The sequence below is a fragment of the Musa acuminata genome, chromosome BXJ2-6 (assembly GCF_036884655.1).
Source record: "Musa acuminata AAA Group cultivar baxijiao chromosome BXJ2-6, Cavendish_Baxijiao_AAA, whole genome shotgun sequence".
NCBI classification, from domain to species: Eukaryota; Viridiplantae; Streptophyta; class Magnoliopsida; order Zingiberales; family Musaceae; genus Musa; species Musa acuminata.
Window position 1 is genome coordinate 11481402 of NC_088343.1, and position 13506 is coordinate 11494907.

The following is a 13506-nucleotide window of genomic DNA, read 5'->3' on the forward strand; positions in this document are numbered from 1 at the left end:
GCTACCACTAGTAATAATACTGAGCCATTGTTGCCTAGTAGGATGTTGTGTGAACGCAACATCTATCGAGCTAATGATAAGCTTAAGAGTTTCCGATCCTGCCTCAAGTGGATGTGCATTGATCAGTCCAACATTAGGCATGATGTAATGGTCTCCTAGTCCCTCTTTCTCCTCCTGAGCGTCTTCGTGTCCATTGCCTCCCACTTCGTCATCTCCTATGGCTCCATCCATCACGCCTACGAGGTGGTGGTCTAACTCTCTCTCACCTCCACTTCTGACCTCTCCTACCTTTACCTCTCTTCCTACAGCCTTTGTTATTTTATCTTTCTCAATTAGATAGACCTTTTTATTAAACTTAAATTATATATTATTATATTAATAATTTATTATGAATCAACATGTCACGTAAGTAGACTCTAACATCTGTTAACTCAGACTTGATGCATGAGCTTATATGTTATGTTTTTAAAAATATAAAAGTTATTTTAGACACGAACAAAATAATAAGGGATTAAGTAGTACATGACTAAAATCACATATGCTAAAATAAATATATATTTTATTTAAATTATATATATCATTATATTAATATTTTATTATGAGTTAGTATGACACGTAAGTAAACTCTAACGTTTGTTTACTCAAACTTGATGGGAGGGGTTTGTATGTTACGTTTTTTATTTTAAACACGAGTAAACCATAAGGTCTTTAAGTGGTCTATGGTCAAAACTACAAGGGCTAAAATAAATTTTAACCATATTTCATAAAATATATTGTTCTTGTACGATTAGATATAAAAACTCATCTTCAACATAATGAATAAGGGGTTACCTTTTTTAACGACTTACATTTATACTCATATACCTCGGGTTGCTAACTTGGGTGTCGGAGGGATCAAGGCGAGAAACCTCTCCCGACCTTAGTCTTTATGCAAACAACACATCGGGAGCTCGATGTTTCAACCTTGAAGGCACATTCGACAATCTTATGTATATAGATTCAAACCATATCGAATTGATCAAAATATTAACAACTTATTGTCTCCAAAATACTTACACTAATTATGTTTCCTCGAACCATTCTAGTGGTATACATTTGTCACATAAATTTTTAAACAAATTTTTTAATAAAAATACTTTTATATAAATTTATGATTTTATAAAAAGAAACATGAGAGTGTGAATAAGCAAACTTAAAACATTTCGTACCAAATTTGAAGCTGTATACATAAAATCGAGGAAGTCAATTTTTGATTAACCTATCAAGAAAAATAATAATTATAAATGAAATATGTGTCCCTATTGAGACGGTGAATAATATTACTACCGTTCAAATATTCCTTCAATTTGATGATGCCAAAATTTTATTTCTATTAATTTTAAATTAAGGTATATTAAGTTGTGGTCAAAATAAATATCTTGCAGGAGTCACAATTTGACCATCACTGCAACGTGACATATGATACGGTCAACAAAACTAAGATAATGTCAACGAACATCGTCTCTCAACGTCAACCATGTTAACATGCATGGGTCAATTGCCTCTTCGTGATTCGTGAATTTTGATCACTTCCCCTGGGAAGTGTTCGAAGACCCAACGGTCGAGTCCGTCCAATTTCGCGCCCGCGGAACCGAAATAGTTCTCAATTCTGCCTCACACTCGATTTGAATTTTGAATAATAGTACCGTTGTGTCTGACCGTTACATAAACCCCCAACATCCTTCGGTCCGTCTCCACCGTCTTTCCTCTGCCCTCATCTTCATCTCCCTCTTCTCTCTTCCCTTCCGTTAGCCATGGCAGCCGCGGCAGTTCAGAGGAAAGGGAGGAGCCGGAAGGCGCTGAAGAATTTGTCGCCAAGCGACATCAATATCCCCGCTGGCGAATCCTCGTCCCCGCTTGGGGAAGTTGGCAAGGAGAGCCGAGACGGGCTCTCTCAGCTCCTCTCGCCGAAGAATTCCAAGAAAGTCCCTCCCAAGCCCAAGTCTTCTGCGGTGACTGGCAAGTCCTTCGCCGACGAGTTGCAAGAACTCCAGGGGCGGCTGCATATGCTTCAGCTGGAGAAGGAGAAAACGGAGGAGCTCCTGAAGCAACGGGATGAGGTGCTGAAGCAGAAGGACGAAGAGATCGAGAACTGCGGCAAGGAACAGGAGCGGCTACAGGATGAGCTCAAGAAACTCCAGAAATTGAAGGAGTTCAAGCCAACCATGGTACGCGCCTTCACTAGATTTGTATATCTCTTTTCGTTTCGTCTTAGGACTAGGGTTTCAGGGGGTTTTTCTGCTCTTGTTGATTTCGAACAGAGCCTTCCTCTGGTTAAGTCTCTGAGAGAGAAAGATCAAGAAAAGAACGAAAAGAAGAAGAATCATAAGAACAAGACCGGCGTCGAGAAGACCAAGAAGCCGTGTCCGGCATACATCTCATGGTGCAAAGATCAGTGGAACGAAGCCAAGAAAGAGAACCCTGATGCAGATTTCAAAGAGATTTCCAATGTGCTGGGAGCGAGATGGAAGGCGTTGAGCGCCCAAGAAAAGAAGCCCTACGAAGACAAGTACCAGCAAGAGAAAGAGGCCTACTTGCAGGTGGTGAAGCAGGAGAAGCGCGAGAACGAGGCGATGAAACTGCTGGAGGGAGAGCAGCTGCAAAAGACAGCCATGGAGTTGCTCGAACAGTATCTGCAGTTCAAACAGGTCAGTTTCTCGTAAGAAAAATGATATGGATTCAAGATCTTTTCCTGGTGCCGCAGAAGCTGATCCATTATGTATTACAGGAAGCCGATAAAGAGGGCAATAAACCGAGGTATTGTCATCTCTACAATCTCTTTTTCCTGTCTTTGAAGGTCAAATGTTATATCCAGTGTCATATTTTCCTTCAGGAAGGAGAAAGATCCTTTGAAGCCAAAGCAACCCATGTCAGCTTTCTTCCTCTTCTCGAAAGAACGACGCGAGGCTCTGCTACAAGAGAACAAAAATGTCCTCGAGGTAATACTTAGCTTACAGAACCTAAAACCTAGTAGCAATCTGCAGTTACCCAGTTAATCTCATGGTATGTATCAACCTCAGATCTCTAAGATAGCAGGAGAGGAGTGGAAGAACATGACTGGAGAGCAGAAAGCACCCTATGAGGAGGTATCAAAAAAATCGATCCTTTCTGCAGCCAACAGTGGAGAAATAACTTTTAATTGTTGCTTTATTCTCTCATACATTGGTACGTTCCCACAGGTTGCTAAGAAACAGAAGGAAGATTATAATCGGGAAATGGAGCTTTACAAGCAAAGAAAGTTCGAGGTAAGAAGAAACTAATGTTTCCAGAGCTCAAAAATCTAAACCAAGATAATACTAACTCAATGTACCAATCAGGAAGCTGCGACATTAGAGAAGGAAGAAGAGGAGCAGAGGAAAGTTCTAAAGCAGGAAGCCCTTCAATTGTTGAAGAAGAAGGAGAAAACAGAGAATATAATTAAGGTTGAATTCATTTTTCTTTCATGCTCGAGGCTTTCTGTTTTCCGTATGATAAACTCCATTGGGTAATGTTTACTGAAATCTTGAACAGAAAACGAAGGAGGACCGTCACAAGAAGAAGAAAAACAAGGAAGAACAGAATGCAGATCCTAACAGGCCAAAGAAGCCACCCTCTTCTTTCCTTCTCTTCAGGTTTGGATATGATGCTGGAGTTTTAAGTCCTCAGGTATTCATGTATATAGTTGAGGCTAACTCATTTCATTCCCTATTCCAGCAAAGAAGCAAGGAAGCAACTCATGGAGGAACATCCGGGAATTCCCTATTCCACTTTGAACGCCATGGTTTCAGTGAAATGGAAGGTAATAATCATCTAATTCTCCATGGATGAAGTGCGTTTTGGTGTGTTTCTCAACACTGCTTGCTTGCTGCTACAGGACTTGGGTGAAGCTGAGAGGCAGACATGGAACGAGAAAGCAGCAGAAGGCATAAATGCATACAAGAAAGAATTAGAGGAGTACAACAAAGTTGTCGCTATGGCCAGCAAGACCACTACTCCCGAACACGAGTCCTGAACTTTTGTTATGTTCAATTGTCTTTGTTGAACACTGCCCTTCTTGTGTTCTACTGCTTCCATTATGTTTATGTTGAATGATGAAATTATCCTGCATGTCAAATAGTTTCGTAGAGACCTGTTTACTCATTGTGGTCAGATTCTTCCTCTCATCAACTTGTTTTCTGTGTTGTGTTTCTGATGGAGATGTTGTAATTTTGTTTCCGGTACTGCTCATGACACCATCGTGCTTTCTCACATCGATTCATGGGTTACACTGACAGATAATGTGTTTATTACACACTGAACAGCCTCCTGCGGAAGCAGACCGCTGCATGGAGCACTCTGTGTGATTCGATAGGGAGTACGGACTGAGACAAAAGCAAAGAAAGAAACCAAGCAATGAGAAATTGACGTTGGGAAGTAGCTTAGTTCGTGGCCTTCCACTTGTTGCCGACCGCGTCAAGCGCCGTGTACGCGGCGCCGCCCTCCTCCAGGCATCTGGCCGAAGCTTCCCGGAGCTCCGCCACCCGCTGATGCGCGGCCTTTCCCTCTTCCCCCTCCATCAGCTCCTTCACCACCCGCGCCACCTCCTCCCGCGGCACGATCCCTTGCTCCGCCCTCGGCAACCGCAGCGCGATCCTCGAGCCCTCCGCCAGCATCACCGCGTTCTGGCGCTGCTCTGCGAACAGAGGCCATGCCACCATCGGCACCCCGGCTTTCACGCTCTCCAGCGTCGAGTTCCACCCGCAGTGGCTCAGGAAGCCGCCGGTAGCGGCGTGGTTTAGCACCGCCGCTTGCGGCGCCCACGACGGGACCAGCAGGCCCACCTCTCGCGTTCGGTCCACGAACCCCGCCGGCAGGAACCGGAACGGGTCCTCCTTGCTCTGGACGGTGAAGTATGCCTCGCTGGCGTCCCCGCCGTCGCTCGGGCTCTTGACGACCCACAGGAAGCGCTGCCCGCTCAGCTCCAACCCCAGAGCGAGTTCCGCCATCTGTGCCATCGACAGCGTTCCGCCGCTGCCGAAGGACACGAACAGCACCGATCCCTTTGGCTGCCGGTCCAACCACCGCAAACACTCGGCCCCCTCGTCGGCTTCGTTCTTCCCGGACTGCGTCAGCGGCCCGACAAGGTAAACCGGCGGACGGCCCGGTACGGTCTGCTGGAGGATATTTGCGGCCTCCGGCTCCATAGCATCGAAGGTGTTGGCGAGAATGCCCTCCGCCTCCCAGTACCGGCGCGCTTGGTGGAGCACCCACCGGTAGGCGTCGTTGGACCGGTCCTGGATCGGCTGGAGGAGGTCCGGTCCGGGGATGGGGACGCAACCCGGTAGGCGGAGCGGCGCGGGTTGGTCCCGGTACTCGCAGCTGGTGGTGGCGTCGAGCTCGGGGAGGTGGAGGAGGAGCGAGAGTGTGAGGAGGTTGGTGGGGAAGAAGAGATAGGGCGGGACGCCGAGCTCGCGGGAGACATCGAAGGCGTCGGTGCCAAAGATGTCGGCCACGAAGGCGACGAGGTTATCGGAGGATCGTAGGCGGGACAGGGCGTCGCGGAGGGCGGGGAGGGAGCGGACTATGGCGACAGCCATGGTGGTCTCAATGTTGGCGTCGGGAGGGAGGTCGTGGAGGGGAACGTGGGCGAGGGCGAGGGAGGAGACGGAGTGGGGGAGGGAGGAGAGGAGGGTGGCCTGGGCCTTGGAGGCGGAGATGGCCAAGGTGATGATGGTGACGGAGAAGCCATGGCGGGCGACGAGGAGCTTGGCCATTTCGGCCATGGGGATCAGGTGGCCAATGCCGGGCGTCGGCAGCAGCGCCACGTGAGGACGCCGCGACCTCGTAGCAGCAGCTGCTCCGTTGCTGTCCTCCATGGCTACCAGAACAAGACTCGAGTATCGCACACGACTGGGACCCGTACAAGCCAATCTAACCGAGCGAGGATGAGGTGAGTCCTCTCCCTTCCATCGTGTTATATACACGAAGGAGAGAGAGATGATGATGTAAAGCACGCGTCAGGCTCATCTCTGAGTGAGAGAGAGAGAGAGAGAGAGAGAGCGAGCGAGGATGAAAAATGATATGATTGCTTCCGACTAACTAAATCACCCAACAAACCCATTCCCTGCCTCAAGATTCGCACAGAAAGCCGCCGCCCGCCGGAGACTCGGTCGGATGGATGATAGTGTAAGTACTGATCGATGTGCACCTCCCTACTCCTAAGTGCATCCACATGATCGAGAAGGTTCCTCCACATAATTGAGACGCGGCTCATATCGAGTCCTCGCCGCCAATGATTCCATGAAAGAAAAAGCTGTATATTTCGGCAAAATATTCCCCTTTTTATGGTTTAGTTTAATTAATAGTGGCTTGTTTTGTTGTCTTACGTTGTTCTTCGTGCATTTGGCATGGCCAGAGTGGCTGACGATTGATTCATGTGTTAGGTTGCAGAACATGTCAACATGAGGAGGAGGAATCCCCTGTGAGGCGGCTGCCAGAGAAGAATACTAAGAACCTTTATTGGTAGGAATTATTGTATCAACCCATTTTATTAGTAGGAATTATTTTCTTACATCTATCAGCTGTACACCGTTGACCAAATTGACATCGGATTATTTTGACTCGGTCATCATCCCTCGCGTGTGAAAAGTGCACTGCACATCGTGTCTACGATCGCAGGGAGCCATGGGCGTAGCCAAGATCGCCGTCGTCCTCTCCGTCATCTCCACCCTCTTCCTTCTCTCCACCGCCACCCGCCTTACCCTACCCGCCTCTTACGTGGCGGAGCTCGACCGTGAGCGGCCTGAAGACTCCCGCCAGGCGGCCACCGTCCTCCCCGTTGAAAAGTTACGCGAGGATGGTGCCGCTACCGGCGATGCCTTCCGCACCATCGACCTCACCCACCGCCCCATCATCCACCAGTACCGCCATGGCTCCCAATTCGGCGTCCGCCTCAGCCGCGCCGCCGGCGACGAGGAGGTGGTCGTCCCCTATGGCGACGACATGATCTTATCGGTCCCGGCCAACGACGGGGAATCGAACGCCGAAGTGGTCAAGGAGGAGGAAGAGCAAGAGACAGTAGCGGAGGCGGAAGGGAAGCAGGGACCGCAGGAGGTTGCGGCGCCGAAGTGGACGGAGGAGAGCAAGGGGGAGGAATACAAGACCAAGAAAGAAAGAGAAGAAGAGCCTGATTCGGACTCCGACTCCGACTCCGATTCAGACGACGAGGAAGAAGAAGATGGAGGTCGCTTGGCGCAATGGCTTTGGGGCCTCTGGAAGCGCTTCCATATCTAAGTAAGTTGACTATGGCGCTGCATGGACTTATGGATTTGGACGAGGACGGGCGTCAGGTATGCATGTATAGTGTTTGATGTATTGCTCAGCCCTCTTCCGTTCTTGTGTTCGTAAACAGGTGTGTGTACGAAAAGTGTTTGTGCTCTTTTGTCCGAGTGGATCAACTGCTCGTATCGTGTTTGACGTTTCCCAATACGTTCTCTGCTCTGCTTTTAATACCAAACGATGTGTTTGTGGAAATGTCAGCGCTCCTCACTCGTGCTTATGTGAAATGATCGAGCAACCTTAATGACGATAACTACAGAAGCAAACAATGGAATCTTTGTTCACGGGCTCGGTCATTGTTGTACTGCAGATGGAGAGAGGAGTCCTTGTCTGGATGCTAAGTAGAAGTAATGGAACTCGGAGGATTGCTAGCTTTTCATTGATATCTTCTATATGACCTTTCACTAATTTCCCGTATGTTTCTGTCCACGTCTGTGGAGTTCGTCCTCACTGTTTGATGACCTACAACCCACTGGTCCAAGATGTGACCCCCCTCATCTGCTTTCTACGTGGGGATGGTACCGAGAGAGGAGTCCACTGCTTTTATCCCGACGCTTCCGTCCCTCGAGAGGTGGCGGAGACGATGAGAACTTGTTTGTTTACTTTTCTGTCCCCCGCATACTTATTTTAATTCTCTTGCCGTCCTGTCATACGCAAACACAACCACTCCACCATCATTCCCGTCGCAGATCCATGGAATGCGCCACCAGCCTCATCCTCTCGCTGCTCTCCACTCTCCTCTTCCTCTCTCATGCCGGCCGCCTCGCCCTTCCCCTCTCCGCCGCCGGGGACCTCGACCAGCCGGAGGGCGGCCTTCGCACGGCCACCGTCCCCCGCTTCGAAGTTGATGCCCCCCTCTCTGCAGATGGCTCCCGCCGCCGCTACCGTCACCGCGGCGCCGCTGTTCCCTACGGAGACGGCGTGATCGCTTCGGTCCACGCGAAGGACGGGGAAGCAGGCGGTGAGGCGAAGACAGGCAGGGAGAAGGCTGCCGACGGGTGGCAGAGAACAGAGGCGGTTGACCATAGTGGGGGCGAAGAGTACAAGAAGAAAGATGACGACTTGAATTCAGGTTCAGACGAGGTAAAGGAGGCAGGAGAAGAGGAGCTGCAGCTTCAGACTAAGAATAAGAACAAGGATAAAGAGAAGAATAAGGAGAAGAACAAGGATAAAGACAAGGAGAAGGAGAAGAACAAGAACAAAGACAAGGAGAAGGAGAAGAACAAGGATAAAGAGAAGAATAAGGAGAAGAACAAGGATAAAGACAAGGAGAAGGAGAAGAACAAGAACAAAGATAAGGAGAAGAACAAGGATAAAGAGAAGAACAAGGAGAAAGACAAAGATAAGGAGAAGAACAAGGAGAAAGATAAGGAGAAGGAGAAGAACAAGGAGAAAGATAAGGAGAAGAACAAGAACAAAGATAAGGAGAAGAACAAGGATAAGGAGAAGAACAAGGAGAAAGACAAAGATAAGGAGAAGAACAAGAACAAAGATAAGGAGAAGAACAAGGAGAAAGATAAGGAAAAGGAGAAGAACAAGAACAAAGATAAGGAGAAGAACAAGGAGAAGGAGAAGAACAAGGACAAAGAGAAGAGCAAGCACAAGCAGGAGAACGAGGGCGAGGGATGGATGAAGTGGTATCGGGAGCTGAAGAATCGCTTGGAGCTGTAGGTAGACCTCCTCCGGTGCTGAAGACAAGCTGGTAGCAGCTTACAATGTTCCATCTTATCGTGTGTGTTTTCCTAGATCAGCATGACATGATCTGTTTCTTCTGTGTCGTATCATCTACTAGCCATCCGTACCTGTTCCGTGTTGATAAAACGTTCCATGTTTGATCTTGTATCATCTTCTTCCAATAATTGTTCTCTGTTTTCTTTGGAATGTTTCTGGCTGGTAATGTTTTCAGAAGATGATGCATCTCTAGTCGACATGTGGTAGACACGATGAGAGTGAACAATCATTCTCAATGAACATGATGCGATCGGAAGAACAGATTAACACAGTTGCTTATATTACCTTCAGAATCTTCATGCTGAACACCGCTGCTGATTTGCTGAAACAGTTCCAGCAAAGTCGAGACTTCCTTGGCAAATCATGTACATATTGTTCTGTAGCACTGTGGCCATCTTCAAGATCTGAAGAACAAGATGACCGCAGAGCACTCCGACATTAGAAATCATTCGAGCAATAGCTCATTGCAAAGCTGCTGGTGAGCTGCGGACATGGCCCTGGGTTGACTCCGAGCGCAGCCCCAGTGACGTCCGTGCACTTCCACGGCGAGGCCCCGACGCCCCAGAGCTTGACGTTGGAGAGGCATACCCGAGTGAAAGGCGAGTTCTTGATGCCCTCGATGGATCCCGGCTGCTCAACCTCCTCACCCCACACGTTCTTGATCGTCACTCCATCAACCGTCGGGACTGCGTTGGGATCAAAGTTCTCGTCGGGGTGGTCACCGACGTCGCCGGCGATCCTGATGGCCTTCCGAACGTTGTTCATGTTGACGTCGCTGATGGTTATGTTTCTGATGTAGCCTCCCCTGCCGACGTTGGTCTTGATGTGGATTCCAATGCCAACGTCGTAGAGGTTGATGTTCTCCACCAATACGTTCTCCACCCCGCCTGAGGTCTCGCTTCCGATGGCGATGCCGGAGAAGGGTGAGGAGCCCGTGAGCCTTCTCACCGTGATGCCAGAGCTTGGACGGCCGTAAGCAATTCCATACTCGTCCCAGCCACTCTTCACAGCCACCAGATCATCCCCAGTTGCGACAAAGGAATCCTCGATGCAGACATTTGAGCTAGAATCTAAGTCATGGAAGAAAAGTTCATGAAGATGGAGACAAAAACATCATCAAAGGAATCATCCTTCTTATTCATCTTGTTCCGTAGCACTAGAGGCTGAGACTTGACGTATGAGAGAAGCATACCAGGATCAATTCCATCAGTGTTAGGGGAGTCAGATGGAGCCAACACAGTCACATGCTTTATCACCACATTGCTGCAAGAAAGATGTTAGGTTAGATGCAGAAGCATTACAATAGTGCAAAGCTAAGCTTGATATGTATGCATCCAAGGATTATATTATAGTAGAACAAAGCTTAGACTTGTTATATGAATCAAAGGGCAAAGCCTGAAATGTAATAGTAGAATCAAAGGAGATCATAAATCAGCTTCAGATAGCAACTGGTAGGAAGCAATCTGAAAGGTTTGTGATGCCTCATGTTTCTAGCTTATGTTCATGAGGTCATTTAGCTGTATCAATTAACTGCAGCTCTCAATCAAGCTACCAAAACATTCATATCATACATACATGCTATGAGAGCAATTTGTTTGCTCATGGTTACCTGCAATAAACAGGGTGCACATTCCAGAAAGGAGAGTTGAGAAACACCACATTGGAAACAAGAACATCCCTGGAGTTCATTAGCTCTAACAAATTTGGTCTTGTGTGAAGAAGAGTTCTTTGTCTCCATTCATTCCACCAGACATCACCTTGACCATCAATTGTTCCATTTTCTCCTGGGAAAGCAGAACAAATAATAAGGATGATGTGAATCAACTCAAGAATTATGGAACGAAAGCAAATAGAGAAGTCATAGAGATTCCAGAACAAGTTAAGACATTTCTTCTGTTCAATGACAGGACCTGGACATAACAACTGACTCTAAACACACCCAAATTGGACAAAAAGAAGAGAGAAAAGTGAGAGCTTATGTTCACTATCTTATGAATAGTTAACTGCTGAACGAGAAGAGTGTTGATGTGAAATCTAAGAACGACTTGCGAAAGCTTCCTAAGGGATCTTCCGCATCAAATAAGCACGTACCCCATTTTACGGAGAAAGGGTAGGCATAATATGAATCATTCTCTATCGCATCCCTTTCACTCGGGTTGGTTTTGAGCAAAGCTGGACTCCAATTGGCTCGAAAGCTTACTCAAATATGGCCAAAATGATTTCCCACTTATGAAATGAAGTGATATAGGCGAAAATTTAGGCCTCTGCTCAAGAGAGAGAGAGTCAATTCGGGCAGTTTCCCTTCTCTTCGGAAAGCAAGAACCATAGTTCACCTTGATCCAAGCCTAGATTCTGAACTACAGGGCATCGTTATCATTTCTTTATTGTGAACTTTGAGATCTCTAAGAAAATACATATAACAAAAGAGATATCAATGCAAAAGATATCAAGGAAGTAATTCTAGATGCATCATTACTCAAAGTGAAAGCTCTGGTAAAATTATTAGTCATTACCTGATGAACTTGCAAATTGGTGATTGCAGAAAACAGAGAAATGAATTAACAGAAGCCTTGGCAAAAAAAAAAAGAAAGTTCAATTATAGATTCATTAAAAACAATCATTCAGCTAATGCAAGGCCTGATCACCAAGTTTGCAAGATTTAGGTGATAATATCTAAGAATTTTGGTTACGGATGAAAGATTTATTACACCTCAAATAGTTGGGACTTCGGTTTTGTTGTTGTTGTATGCAAGATTCATTAGACTAGCAAATCAGAATCCAGTTAGATCAGGATAAATACTACACTTCACATAATTCGAGTCGAGATATAATGTTCATAAGCCACCCAGAGCTTTGACCAATCTGTCATTTATAGCTTACTTAAAGGAATTGAATTGCTAAAGAATGAGACATCTCTGAAGAAGTATAAAACAGCTATGAACAGATGACAACTCTGAATCGATGCTAAGCTGCTAAGGTGAACTTTAGATTCAATGTTTTTGTGTCCAAAGTGAGCTTGCAAAGATCACAGGAGTATGTTGGATGAACAGTCTGAAATCTGGAACCTAACCATAGCCGACAATTCTTTCATCCAGTCTGATAGCAGAGAAACAATTATATGTGAATGATCTGCAGAGGAAATATAGCTATACAGAGAAAGATCCATAAGCAGAATCTCCTGATTCAAAGAGAGGAGGAGGAGTCACCTGTTATGATCACATCACGGATTCCATTCCCCAGGATAAAGCTCCGATATCTGCTACCAGGAAGCTCTCGTCCTCTTCCATAGGATGGTAAAGGATCCACCAAAGGCCAGTTCCATATATCCTGCACCAAGAAAGGATCTCCAAAGCATAAACCTTGTCATATGTAAAGACCTAATCAAGAACAAGTCCCGCTCAGATGACTCCAGACAAGCCACGATCCAAATATTCTTTATTCATCTCCGTTCCTATGTACTGCGTAGATACCTGAGCGGCCTTGATGACGGCTCCTCTGGCCAAGTACAGTGTCATGTGGCTGGTGAGGTCGAAGCTTCCTGTGAGCCAAACCCCTGGGGGAATGTAGAGAAGAGTACCACCCCGTTTCCTGAGGTGCTGGATTCTGTATATGGCCTTGTGGAAGGACCAAGTGTTGAGAGTCTTCCCATCTCCCACAGCGCCGAACTCGGTGATCGATACCACCTCTCTCCGCCACCTCATCGGGACGATGCCGGCGCACGTCGCCACCGCTTCCGCCGCCCTGCACTGCTGTAACGATGACAGCAGCGCGGCCAGAAACGCCAAAATTTGCAACAGCTGCATCTTTCTGCGCAAGAAGGCTGATTACATGAGCTTATGAATCAAAACAAACAACGGAGCAAGATGAGTTCTCCTTCATTTCTGGATCAGTATCTGAAGCTATAACAATGTGAGCTTTGGGCAGTAAACTACAAGGATTGGAGTTCGTAATCAGAAGATGGACTCACTGAGCTTACCCAAGGAGACTCGGTCGAAGCCTAAAAACTCCCAAGTGATGGAAGAGGAAGCAGTGCGGTGTCGGCGCTGAGGATGTCAGTGAAACAGAGGCCAGAGAGCTTAAAAAAAGCCTCTTTTTCTTCTTCCTTATGGTAAGTTTTCGTTAAGCTACAAGTATACTTACTGCTCTCACATTTCATGGATTAGGACACAGAAAACAACAAAGAAAGATGTGACACAGAGAGCGAAATGAGCTGGGAATCTTGTTGCTGGGTCAAATCAAAGAGGGGCTCCCTCTGTCTCACAAGGACAGCCCTGCATTACCTTGCCTGCAACCCTGACAGTGGTGGTATACACTCATAAATAATGGTCGTATGGGGATGATGGGGCCTTTCTCCTGGCTTCCAGCTCTAGACAAGCAGGGGATGATGATTGCGTCTACGTTGGCATTTCCTGAGAGCAAACTCCATGTACTGGCTGGCAC

General features: G+C 47.0%; 4 protein-coding genes across 5 annotated transcripts; 2 read left to right on the forward strand and 2 right to left on the reverse strand.

The window, feature by feature from the left end:
* The first annotated feature begins 1726 nt into the window (after window positions 1-1726).
* LOC135614830 (high mobility group B protein 13-like) lies at window positions 1727-4181 on the forward strand. Its single transcript, XM_065112595.1, has 10 exons — window positions 1727-2207; window positions 2301-2687; window positions 2768-2796; window positions 2873-2978; window positions 3060-3125; window positions 3219-3284; window positions 3357-3461; window positions 3550-3650; window positions 3733-3817; window positions 3893-4181. Exons 1-10 carry the CDS (start codon window positions 1794-1796, stop codon window positions 4028-4030), a joined length of 1497 nt encoding a protein of 498 aa, XP_064968667.1. The 5' UTR covers window positions 1727-1793; the 3' UTR covers window positions 4031-4181.
* Window positions 4182-4249: 68 nt separating this feature from the next.
* LOC135614831 (UDP-glycosyltransferase 72B1-like) lies at window positions 4250-5933 on the reverse strand. The gene has a single exon (XM_065112596.1). It carries the CDS (start codon window positions 5871-5873, stop codon window positions 4437-4439), a length of 1437 nt encoding a protein of 478 aa, XP_064968668.1. The 5' UTR covers window positions 5874-5933; the 3' UTR covers window positions 4250-4436.
* A 2095-nt stretch (window positions 5934-8028) lies between these two features.
* Window positions 8029-9006, forward strand: LOC135613852 (uncharacterized). The gene has a single exon (XM_065110869.1). The coding sequence runs from the start codon at window positions 8029-8031 to the stop codon at window positions 9004-9006; it is 978 nt and encodes a 325-aa protein (XP_064966941.1).
* Window positions 9007-9318: 312 nt separating this feature from the next.
* LOC135614833 (probable polygalacturonase) lies at window positions 9319-13264 on the reverse strand. 2 transcript variants are annotated; one of them, XM_065112598.1, is made up of 6 exons: window positions 13034-13264; window positions 12537-12873; window positions 12273-12393; window positions 10676-10850; window positions 10259-10329; window positions 9319-10136 (listed from the first exon to the last, which is right to left on the reverse strand). In XM_065112598.1, the coding sequence occupies exons 2-6, from the start codon at window positions 12867-12869 to the stop codon at window positions 9505-9507; spliced, it is 1332 nt and encodes a 443-aa protein (XP_064968670.1). In that variant the 5' UTR covers window positions 12870-12873; window positions 13034-13264; the 3' UTR covers window positions 9319-9504. The 2 variants fall into 2 exon arrangements, with proteins under 2 accessions (XP_064968670.1, XP_064968669.1); XM_065112597.1 differs by having other exon boundaries at window positions 13043-13255.
* Between the last annotated feature and the right edge of the window lie 242 nt (window positions 13265-13506).

What these genes read in the sequence shown, in the direction of transcription:
- LOC135613852 (XM_065110869.1), top strand. Translation starts at nt 8,029, where the DNA reads ATGGAATGCGCCACCAGCCTCATCCTCTCGCTGCTCTCCACTCTCCTC.
- LOC135614831 (XM_065112596.1), bottom strand. Translation starts at nt 5,873, where the DNA reads ATGGAGGACAGCAACGGAGCAGCTGCTGCTACGAGGTCGCGGCGTCCT.
- LOC135614830 (XM_065112595.1), top strand. Translation starts at nt 1,794, where the DNA reads ATGGCAGCCGCGGCAGTTCAGAGGAAAGGGAGGAGCCGGAAGGCGCTG. An exon ending in AGTATCTGCAGTTCAAACAG is followed by an intron (nt 2,688 to 2,767) that starts GTCAGTTTCTCG and finishes TATGTATTACAG; the next exon opens with GAAGCCGATAAAGAGGGCAA. An exon ending in AGAACAAAAATGTCCTCGAG is followed by an intron (nt 2,979 to 3,059) that starts GTAATACTTAGC and finishes TATCAACCTCAG; the next exon opens with ATCTCTAAGATAGCAGGAGA.
- LOC135614833 (XM_065112598.1), bottom strand. Translation starts at nt 12,869, where the DNA reads ATGCAGCTGTTGCAAATTTTGGCGTTTCTGGCCGCGCTGCTGTCATCG. An exon ending in GTGCACCCTGTTTATTGCAG is followed by an intron (nt 10,330 to 10,675) that starts GTAACCATGAGC and finishes TCTTTCTTGCAG; the next exon opens with CAATGTGGTGATAAAGCATG. An exon ending in CACTGATGGAATTGATCCTG is followed by an intron (nt 10,137 to 10,258) that starts GTATGCTTCTCT and finishes TCCATGACTTAG; the next exon opens with ATTCTAGCTCAAATGTCTGC.